The 12,227-nt window shown below is 35.9% G+C and overlaps 1 protein-coding gene across 3 annotated transcripts in view; it reads left to right on the forward strand.

Annotated features, from left to right (window-relative positions):
- Positions 1-12,227, forward strand: part of ldah (lipid droplet associated hydrolase) — a 113,519-nt gene that overhangs the window by 53,529 nt on the left and 47,763 nt on the right. For all 3 annotated transcript variants that reach the window (XM_069199119.1, XM_015357141.2, XM_015357145.2), the window contains exon 5: positions 11,397-11,566. In XM_069199119.1, the coding sequence (XP_069055220.1) occupies positions 11,397-11,566 (170 nt within the window). The remainder of the gene's footprint in view (positions 1-11,396; positions 11,567-12,227) is intronic.

Here is a 12,227-nt window from a genome sequence, read left to right on the forward strand (position 1 = left end):
CAGTACAGGACTCCTCAGTTTTTCCTTGTCATGTTCCATTGGAGGAGCTAAGTCATTAGCAACTTCTGAAGTCTATTGTTGTTTTTTTAATAATCTTAATCATGTCTTCAGATGTTACCTACTGAGTGTGTAGTGTTCGTACTTTACAATTCATACTTTGCAAACGCAATGCAAGTTTTTGTTTCCATCTTCCAAAAACCTTTTCAAAAGACGTCTTTGTTGTTTTTTAATATTCATTGACCAGACCTCCATATCGTATTTCAGTTGACATCTGTCCTGTGCATTCTACAGTTTCATTGTTACATCTCTGGACTTGTATTGTGTGCTCAATATTTTTTTTTCCATTTTAAACAGTGTTCAACAATGCATAGATGAGAACAACAAGAAGACTACAATGCACATATGTTTCTCTAGGTAGTTTCCAGCTCTTTGGAAAACCCCATCTGACTTGAGTATTCCTAACCAAACTGCATCATCTATTTTTTTCCATATTTCGCTTCATGCTAAGCTAGTGCATTATTACCTAAATGTATTTAACATTTTACAGATCATTTCTTTAAAACAGTAATCAAATTGCTATTCTGTGAGCTGTGCCATTTTAAATTCTAAGAGGATATTTACTTAACATAAAACTTAGTGCTTGCTGACACAGCCATTTTTTAAAAGGGTTTATAAAAGGAAAAACTTGGTGCAGCTTGGTGTTTGTGCTGTAGGAAGCTCTTTGGGTTTGTATTTTCACAGGGATTAATTGGGTGGTCTTTTCAGGAGAGTTATTAGAAAGAATAAATGTAGTTAAATGTTTTAATGGTTTGGAGCTGGTGAACTAATATTGGCCCCTCTGTAAAGTTAAATAAACAAAGTGTGTGGTGTAAGAGGACTGAGACTCCATGCTTTGTAGTATTGAAACCTGGGAAGAAAGAAACTCCAAACACTGAGTTAAAAGAATGAGGTAGTTAAAAAGGTGGCTAATGAATTTTGTGGTGATAAAGGAAATCCTTGAAAGTATTCTAAAACTGATCAATGCCAGGCTTTACTAGTCTAAGTTTAGCTGTGCCCTGTCCTTGTAACAGGAAATGTACACCTGATTAAATTTAATTGCTGTTTGTCTTTATTTTCTATTGAAAAACGTGTTTCAGCATCACCGTTCCACTGCATCCTGAATTTCCAGACTAATCCTGAGAGATTCATGACACTAAAACATTTAACACATCAAAATACAAATTAAATAATAAAAGACCCTCCTGTTTTTACATTTTGTCATGGTTACTGGATCCCATCCGTGTTTGTATACTATTATGCATTTGCCTTATGTGTATTTTATTGAACTACAAAGGAAACAAGGTTTTCATTATAATATTCATTATTATTATTATTCAGTTAAATTTGCTTTTTTTTTCTGTGCCAAGAAAGTCAGGATGGTAGTTTCTTATTGGACTGCCTATATAAGTCTGTCCAATTCTTAGAAGATTAAAATCTGTGTTTTAGTATTGTTATACTATATTATTATGCTTTTAAGTGTTAAGGGCTATTTTTAACCGATTAGAATATTGGTAATTTTAGTTACTCTTGTAACATAGATAACTGAATGCTTTTGGGTGAGGTACTGCAGCTGTCTTTATAAGTAATGTAGCTTATTGCTTGACAATTCTGCCTAAAACTGGAATTATATTATGACTGATTCTGTAATAACAAGCAGCAACATAATAAACCCATTACCATTTATAAAATCATATTTAAGAAAAGCAGGTATTTTCAGATTTTGTTCTCATATGATATTTTTGATGGATAACATCTTTACCTTTTGACATTTCAATGGATTTCGTGCAGGATTCAGGATGCTTACAGATCAGTTTCTCCCGAATGACAGTGGTATGTTCACCAGCTGATACCATCCCCTCTAATTAAATACAGCTGGCTACATGCAGCGGCCCTTAAGAATTTAATCTGGAGAAAGCGGAGGTCAGGAGAAACAGTTTGCTTGTATCTTTTTTTTACCCTTTCCCCCTGGGCTGTATTTATCATTAGTGTTGGATGGATTATGTGTGGGGGTTATGTGCTAATGGGTTTGCACACCTACTTTCATTTTATTCCTTCTGTGAGTATTAGATATACAGGTGAGAAGTATAGTCTGCTGGATTTCATCTGCAGCAGGACCAGCTATTAATTATGTGCTTAAAAGCCTCCATCCTGCAAAGACTGTTTTTTAAGCAAAAAGCACAAAGATCAAAGTACACATCTTATGAAGTAATCGTGTAAGATAAGTCTTTGATTATATCATGCTATATCAGTGGCATTCAAGATCACTTTTGTGTATTAAATTGAGAGAATTGTGCATAAATTAACCAAAAGTGAAATACATTCTATATACAAAGGTTCGAGAAATCTCTATATCTACAAATCATGTTGCCAATAGGTAATCAGTGATACAAATTTGTAGTTTTCTTATCATTTCATATGTTATGTTGGTACAGTGTTTAAGAGTTTACCAATATATAGAACACATAGAACACATACAATTCTGTTGGGTTTGTGACTACCCTTAAATTAAGCTGTTTTTTTAGAAAAAAAGAAAATTGAGTATTTTTCAAGACAGGTTGTAAGAAAGTGCCTGACCTCCTAGGATACCTTTGTTGATCTGTGCAGAAACCAAATTAACCCATCAGTGTGTGTCTCTTCAGCTGACCTGAATGAACAATAAATTATTGTGCAAATTGGAAATGGTTCCTCTTCCACCTGTTCAGTACAGGAAAAAGCAGCCTGAAAGAGAGAGAGGCAAATACATCATCACATTTTCCAGGGAAATTCAGCAAAGCAAACTTTCATGCCAAGTCAGCATCACTGTCAGAGCAGCTCTTTTCTTCTTCAAATTGCCATTGTGTATGTAGCTAGGTTGACAGTTTATCTGTTTGATGTTTGAAGACAAGTTACGATTCATGTTTCATCAACAAATGGTGATGATTGAAGAAAATCCAAAATATCATTTCAAATCTTAAAATCTCCTCAATGTCATTGGTGATTTGTGCAGAGGTGTGTTACATCTTAATGGTCAGCAGTACAATGCAAATAAAAAATAAGCCAAAAGTAAAATTTAATTAAAAATTACTGGAAAATACATTTAAGGTTTCTGCCAACAGGAGATGACGTACTTACAGCTTTTGCAGCTTTCAGCATCATGTCTTGACTAAAGCACACCATCAGAATTAAATGCACCAAAGTTTTTCAAGTCTGTTGTGCAGATTAGATTATCATTCAGTCTCAGCAATGGAAAATACATTTCTTGATAAATAAAAAATAAACTTTCATGCTTTAAAAATAGCATCAAGTACCTTGAATCCTGGATACACTCTCATTGTACTGAAGCCACCTAAAGCACAAATGTAAGTTAAATGTGCAGAACTGGTCAGATCACCCAGCCAGCATCACAGCCTCTCTACCTTCAACAAAATGGGACAATGTGTTGCCATATACTATAAAACTGAAACCAACAGGCAAGAAATGTTGTTTTCACATTTTAATTGACAAACTCTAGGCTGAATCTGAGAGGTTATTGTGTAAGTAAATCAGACCCACAGTGTCAGCACTTAGCCTTTCTTTTTTCCCATGGTTTAACTTTAGTAGGTTTGGTAGGAGACTTGTGAGCATCCAGTTTTACTGCTCTGTAGGGAATGGCTTTTTAAATTATTGCACCTATTAACCTGTTTCGGTGGAGAAATATGGAGTAACAACAAACAGTCAGATGGTGTTTTAATGGCTTCCCTTGTGGAAAACTCTTTAACACCACAGAGCACACACACAGGCATTTTACTTCTTCAGCAGAGGTTTTTGTCACTTAGCTTTGGTCAGATTTAGCTAGTTAAAAACATTCTATTTTAATTTTAATATTTGCCCCTTAATCTCAATGCCCCAAATATTACTTATGATAAATACAAACTCGCAAGTGTTTGTTACATACTGCATGCACTGGTAAATGCGCAGTGAACATCCACAGACAATTTTGGAAGTCTTGTTCTGTAAAGCACCACTGACACCCACTGGGAACGTGTCAGGTCATACTTGATTTGATACCAATGATTGTAATTCTGAGCAACTGCAGTATGCACAAAGACTTTGATAAAGGCTATATTAGAAGATTATCAAGATTGCTTGCTGCTTTATTAAGTGAAATTGTTAAATTGTTTGAGCTTATGCACAATACTAGAACCAGGTCATTAATGTGCCCTGCCCAGTTTTAAACAGGGCTATTAGTTTCGCTTGCAGTGAACAATAGATCGTAGTCTGTGTTTGTCTGAAACATTGAAATATGAAATATTCTCATCTGTTTCTGCTATTCTAGGATCCATTCATTTGATCCTAAATATTTATGTTTGATTTGTTTCTTGTGGGCAGCATGGTGGTTAGCAGCAAGCACTTCTGCTTCACAGCTCTTGGATCCTGGGTTCAGTTCCAGCCTGTGTGGAATTTGCATGTTCTCCCTGTGGTTGCATGGATTTTTGCCAAGTGCTCTAGTTTCCTCCCACAATCCTAAAACATGGCTGTCTAGGCATCTCTGAATTATCCCCGTGTGTGTGAGGCTATGTGTGTATAAACCCTGTGATGAAAAAGTGTTCTGTCTAAGAGGGTGTATGTCCATGGTCACCCAGATTAAACTCAGACTTGCTACAACTGTATTGGATTAAGGAGTTTTTGAAATGAATATTTTTTAGTTTGGCTATTTTTTGGTTGCATATGATGTATGAAGATATACCTTACATAAGTAAAACTGCACTTTATCCTGAGCGGAAATGTGTTCAAAGGTTTTGTTAGAGTCAGCTACAGTCTTATGGTCAATAAATTCTCACATCACAGCTTCACTTGATCTGATGCAAACTGCACGTCTTGCATTTGTCCGGTTTATTTTAAAAGGCTCGATGAGCTGTTTCTCGCTTGTTTACAGATTACAAAGATTCTCAGGTTGCTTTTTCAGCAGGCTCTTTGGTGCTGCTTTAATTGATAACATCCCCATAGACAGAAGCTGTCAGGGAACACTTGCAAAAAGGAGATGGAAAAATAAAAACGGGCACTACATCTTTCATGCTGTTGATTATTCAAAACTATGCTGGTCAGTAAAATTCATTTTCTTTGAGGGATGCCTACTGTCCTGTCTCCAGTTCAGCTGAGACAGATGTAAACTTTGATGTGTAGAAATCAGAATGCATAAAACATTTATGAAGGATTTTGAGCATACTGAAACTTAACATTCTTAATGATCATTCATGTTTTTCCTTCCAACTTTCAACTTGCAAAAACATGCTTCATAAGGCTGTATGTGAAACTAGGATGCTTTGCCTCTTTGTGCACAGTGCCTAATTGCAAAATATTTAACCAACAGTTTTAAAATGCCATAATCCTATCCAAATGTTTGTGGTAAAGGAAATTTACTTTCATCTTCCTACAGCTCATCTGAAAATCTGTTTTGCACTGTAAGTCCATTTGTTATAAAACAAACATGAAATAACTATAGCCTGGTATTATTAAACAGTTCATTTGCCCATTTACCAAAATTTTGAAAGTCTTCAGAGTAGTTTATTATACTTAAAAATGAGACGAACAGCTGGGCATTTAATTTTCTGATAGGAGGAACATAAAATCAATTTGATAATAATTCGTACCTTATAAGGCACTTATAAATTATAACATAATTGTTTAAAACAACTGTTAGATCTCATTCTTTTATACATATGTTGTATAAATGTGGTTTTGTATTTTCAAATCTGAGGTCGGAAATACAGCATGATTTTTTTTCTTGGCATGTCTTCTGCTTCTAGTAATTTGAGTACATGTACTCAGAGAAAGAAGCTAATTAACCATGTTTAAAAGAATCCTAAGAACTATACTCAAGTGTAAAAGGTTTAGTATTGGGTCAAGGATCATAAATCTTTGGAACCTCTATTCGGAAGTGTGCCCTAGTATTTCCTAAGAATTTCTCTTTACTGGGTACTTTTTTCCTGATAACATTAAACACCACTGTATGAATTCCAAATGAGAAGTATATACAAGAAACACTAGAAGCTGTCCGTGGTAGTTATAAAGGGGATACAAACGCTTCCAGTCTGTTTCTTGTTTCTTGTAGTTTTCCTAAGCTGAATAGAACTAATGATCTTTCAGAAGCCTACCTAAATGTTTCTGAAGGAGTTTCAATTCCACTGAAGACATAATACAAATGTTGTCTTGTTAAAACTAGGTGGCTTCTGTAGATTTTTAAACAATAGCTGCATACAATCATTTTTTGTCAGCCTCATGTTGTTTCTTCAGTTTTGCAGTTTTTTGCAGTTGCTATAAAACTTAAACATTAAGGACCTGCATTTCACTTTTTTGATATTACAAGGCTGGACAAAATGAGTGATTTTATTTTATTTAATGGGGGGGGGGGGGTTACTTTTTTAAGTGTGAGTTTATTTAGTTATGAAGAATATATTATGCAGAAAATGTGCTGTAGTTTTGTTGAAAAAAATATCACCAAAAAGTGTTGTAAATAGCACAATGCATTGTAAGTTTTGATGATCAACACATAGAAATAAAAACACTCTCAAAAAAGCTCACACTGAAGCAGAACAAAGTATTTGATCAATCTGTTCTGTAACTATATCCTCACATTCACATAAGTAGTGAGGAACGGTTCTTAAAGGTCAAATGTGTGAGCACACACTGTTAATCACGACAGAGTAGACTGACCTGCCTTGTCAGTATGATCACTGCACACAGGCAGGAGCGCCATAATTTAGGAATAGCAATAATGTCTTTAAGGACCTATGAATCACTCAGTAAAATCATTTGGGTAGCAACAAACAGAGTGTTTTCCATTTAGCAAACTTTCAACTTGCAGACCTACTAATGGGCCAGCAAGGATCTGTTCGCAAGTTTGCTCCTTTAAAATTACAGTATGTGTTAAGGATATGGAACTTATCACACAATAAGGTGTGCATCAAGAAGGTCAGAGGTCCAAGCCCCGGTTGTTTTGGGCTGCTTTTATTGCTTGTAAGCTAGAAAGGAGCTAATGAGGAAAATAAACTGGTGCTGATGTGTCTGCCTGTGCTTCAGTGTGCTTCCCACAGCTGGCGCCCAGTGGAGTCCATTGACACCTCCAGAGCAATAGTTTCCACTTGCATGGGCTGCCCAATGATTTTTTAACCTAACAGAATAGTCCAATAAATTGGAACTTGTGTGTATTGTAATGTATATCTCCAGAGTTACCCCTCGTCATCTGTGTCCTTCACTGGTAACTCTTAATAATTATGGAATGTGTGGATATAACACAACATGAGAAAAGCCTAGGATGAAAATGGGAAATAAACATTTTGTGACCAGAGTCACGATATATGGCTCTTACATCAAACATCTTACTAGGTACATTTAATTATTAGTCTTTTTTTCAGAGTCTCAATAATAAATTAATTGTTAATTTATAATAGACATTAAGGTGTACTTCAAATAATATTTTTTTATGTCAAAGGACATTTACTTCTTCGCGCCCGTCTTGATTATTCCTTCAATTCTGAAACTTGAATTCCAAGTTTGTGTCGTGTCACAAAAGTTAAACACATTTCAGAGTTTCCCATTCAGGGGATTTCATAGATATGTACAGATACTGTATTGGGAAACAGAGACACAAGCATGAGCCTTGGTTTTGATTCCAGCCTGGGGCACTTTCTGTGTGGAGTTTACATCCCTGTGTTTATGTGGGTTTTCTCAGTGTCTCGGTTACCAACAACCTCCCAGAGAAATCCTGGTTGGGATCAACAGTGTCTCTAAATTGTCTGTGTTTTACTGACACCCTGTCATGGGATGCCTTTTGCCGTGTGCTTTCTGGGTTGCCACAGCCCTTACCAGGAATAAACTGTTTTCTGAGAATTGAAGAACACATGCAATACAGTAATTGGATCTTTTAAGAGCAGTTAGAGGGTCGGAATTCCTAGGGCTTTTCATAAAATATAATTTAGCCCCATTTAGAACTAATAAAAAATCAAGATCAAGCCTTGTAGTATTTTATTTTAATTTGGAATGCCTTCCAAGTTTAAAAGTATCCTTTTGAGGATGTAAAGCTGGAATTCAGACAGCTTATTACTAGGTATGCCAAAACACCAAAAATGTTTTTCCTCTCGCAAAATGTTTGATGCAGGTTGTTTTTTTTTTTGTAAAATGTGTGTTACACATCGGCCCTTTTGGTCTGCCACTGAAGAAAATAATACTGAGGTTCTGTGGGGAATTTCGCAACCCTTGAAAGATAGGTTCGGAATGGAATAGGCGTTCTGTGTAATCACAGGGGGCTGAGACGTGCACTGTGGAGTGAAGGTGTAGAAACGCTGTTAAACCTTGAATACTCAGATTGGAATGGCAGGATGCAGGGCATGGAGTTGGTTGTGAGCTCTGGGGTTTTGGTCAGTCTAAAAGGCCTGGGTTGTGTCAGGGCCTTTTTATATTGATAAATGAGCAGTAATTGCATTCCCACTGAAGAAATAAAGGCAGCAGCTGGCAGTGGGGTACCCATAAAAACCCTGTGATGACAGATTTACTAAACTATTCTGGGCATGTTTTTCTTCTTTCGTTAGTTTGAGCATAGTGGATTATTGGCTAAAAATGCCAAGTACAGTTTCCTCCGAACTACTGTTAAGCTGCTTCCATAAAGAAAAAAAAACTTTACTTATTTTACGTAGTATTTTCTTTTCTCCAAGACTGTGGTGTCTTTCATCCATTCTTAATAGTAATACACCCTTTTTGTGTTTTAAAAAGATTTAAAAGATTTGATTAATATTTAATATTCTTCCCTATATTGAGCTGGAATTATACTTTTTGGACCTGAACATTTGAGAATTGTGACTTTCAGATTTTGTTAATAATTAATGATAGGACTAGCATAATAATCCAAATTCTATTACTCTCTTCCCATTAAATTAATATATTATAATTTTGTAATTAATGGCAACAGAGTAATATATTGCTGTTGTGTGGTCATTCGATAACAGTATTGTTCATGTCTTTCTTAGTTTATACTCTTTACATTTGTAATTGATAGTTTTAATTGCATCAATCAATATGGAGGGTCATTCTGCTGTTTAATAATCAAAGCTACTTAAATTGCATAGTCTAACACTTTCTTCTTTTCAATTTTATTGTACATTTCTAATTGTGCTGTACAGGTTTTCCTTATTCCTTATGTATGTAGGTATGAATACTGAGTCATGGTTACAGATATTAATGTGCACAGCAGAACTTTGCTTTCACTTTGTTTTGTCTTTAGCTCCAGAGACTATGTCCGTGACATTTTAGTATATCTCTTCTGCTAGTGCTATCACTTATTCTGGGTGAGTGCCAACACTGTAGCATGAATTTATTGCTTGGCTAAGAGTGTGGATTAACTAGTTATTCCCGCTACATTTTATGATAAGACAGCATGGGGAAAAATAAAACATTTAATTAATATGTTCACAAAAATACTGGAGTATATTCTCTTAGGAACAAGTAACAGGTTTAATCCATGCTGAAAAGAGAAGAGAGAAAACACAACATTTCGGCTGTGAAGCCTTCTTCAGGTGTGAGAAAGACAGGGCAGACAGCAAAGATTAAATAGCGCAGGGGAACAAAAGCTGGGAGAGGGTAGGAGGCGGGAGCAGGGGAGAGGCAGAGAGGCCACTCAGGAAGTGCAAAGTGGAGAGAGGTGAAGAAAGGTGTGAAGTCAAAACCTGCATGAGAATAGAGATTACACAAAACTAAATCGGTCATTGAGAGAAGGGGGATGATGTGAACCTAGTTTCAAGATGAGTTACCCACCTGAGCATATGCAGTTACCCACCTGAACATATTCTCTTAGGTTGCTTAACATAAAACAATTTGAAGAACAAAAGAAAGGTTACAAAGGAGAGGGGGGAGCCCATGGGTCCAGCTAACCCATTTGATAAATCAAATTGCATGGTGTTACACAGTTGTTTCAGGATTGTCATTTGTTTTAAGTTCTCAGCGTTACTGTTCACCATTACAATGAGCTCTAACATGTTTTCCTGTCGCCAGCATTACTTTCCAACTCTGCTGTAACTTGTTTAAGCCATTTTTACATGTTAAGAACATTAGAAACACAAGACATATCCCTCAGATGTTTGCTTTGAATGGCTTGAATTGAGACCTAGTCTCTGTGAAGGAGGTCTGAAATTATTTAGATAGGGAGACTGGAATATTTTTTTTACTGCTATAAATGTATGCTGGTTGTGTTGTATGTTGTATGTGGAACCCGAAAAGGGGCCCTCACAGTTTTTTAGAAATCTTTCATACACATGATCACTCAATTTGCAAGCTGATGATATTTCAAGTGGTGCTAAAGGAGTGAAAATGGTGGTAAATTGTTATTTGATTATACAGTATATCAAGGTATGTTGCTGGAAACCCACTGCAACACTATCTGTATTACAGATATTGCTGCTCCTCCAGGATGTCATAAAGCTGACTTTCAGAAGAAGGACAGGGCTTGCTGAACTGGGTTTACTACAGTGCGTTGCCTGTTTTATGTCAAGTTGACCTTTATGGAACAAATCAACAAACAAAACAACACTTTAAACAGGTTTTTTAGGGTCTCTGAAGAATAATCCTACAGTTCTCCTCCAGATGTGTGAGTTATTTGTTGTCAGTCTTCAAGCAACATTGAGAACAGTTGCTGGGCATGAACTGGAATGCAGCAATACAGAAAAGATTATGAGTATTTTTAATGGGAGCGATGGTGACATAACTTTCAATAACATTGATTTCGAATAATAAAGGAAGTGCCAATAACTCAGGCTTCTAAACATGTATCTAACATTAGTGAGTATCTGGGTAAGCTGTAGTTAATTCACGCTATGTTTTCAAAAGTATTAAAATGCAACATAGAAGTAAAAAAAAGTGTTTTTTGGTCATTTGTTTTTATGATAATATCATGAATGCAACGTGAATAAACTGCTCATGGTCTACTAGGAAAATTATAGTTATAAATTGCACAGACTGCTGTGGCATTACATGCATTCTTATAATAAACCCTTGTTAGTCCTTGAAAACAGTAGGCAGAATGCAGAAATTCATATTAATGTATTAAAATGCAATAATTATTTTTCTGCTGATGTTAAGTAACTTGTCTGAGGAACTTTAATTAATATATTGAGTATATTAATTGTATAGATATGATAATATATACTGTAATAAGTATATAATATATAATATAATAATTTATATTGAATACCTTATTAATTCTGGTTTTGTTGTACATAAAAACACTGTTCTGATACAATTCTAAACTGTATGTATCAGAAATTATCAAGCATAGTTAAGGAATTTAGTTTGAAAGGCTAAAGAAACTTCATACATTGTGTCATCATGCCTTTTTTTCCATGCTCTGCCAGATACAGACACAATGGTGATAAAGGATGTCTTCGGGCTGAATGGGCAGATTGAGCACAAACTGGCCTTTCTGAAGCAACATGTTCCCAGGGATGTGAAGCTGGTGTTGATTGGCCATTCCATCGGCTGCTACATCATTCTGGAAATGATGAAGAGGGATCCTGGACTTCGGGTAGGGAGGTCTTATTCCTGTGCGTCTTTTTGTTTCAGTATTTCAGTAGCCTTACATCTTCGGAAATCTTTGTTCTAGGAAAACGACGGGCTGGTTTCTTTAACTGGTTATCTAGTAGTTTTTTTAAGTCATTGACACTTCTCAATTGATACTTCTCAGCAGGAACAGTTTTCCTACTGTATGTTAGGGAGAAAAGAAAAAAAAATGATATTCTGTTGTCTTTCTTTATTATAAACTATTACCTATAAAATTAAGTATTTTTATTGTCTGTAAGTCGCAGACTGAGTGAGCTTGTGTTTTGTACACCTGGTCTAATAAACACTGTCTTTAAAGAGCCTGGCTCGCAACCTAAAGGCGTTCTCCTTCCAGTTCCTGTGAACCAAAGCACCGCGTAAGGTCTGGCGTAGTGCATCACTCAGTGAATTGTAAATCCTTGCTCCAGCCACATTGCTTTGCTGAAGATTGCATGCTGCCAAGAAACAAACATAAATGATTATGTTCTATAACATATGATGTGCGATAATAAGAAACTCCTGTTCCCCTCAGTCTAGATATTTATTTTGGACTAATGGATTCCCTCATGGTTTTGGGCACAGAGGTATGGATCGGTGGCTGGATTTGACAGCACTTATGGACGGAAAGACCCAGAGTTCACTGTATT

Source organism: Lepisosteus oculatus, chromosome 2, assembly GCF_040954835.1.
Source record: "Lepisosteus oculatus isolate fLepOcu1 chromosome 2, fLepOcu1.hap2, whole genome shotgun sequence".
Classification (NCBI taxonomy): Eukaryota; Metazoa; Chordata; class Actinopteri; order Semionotiformes; family Lepisosteidae; genus Lepisosteus; species Lepisosteus oculatus.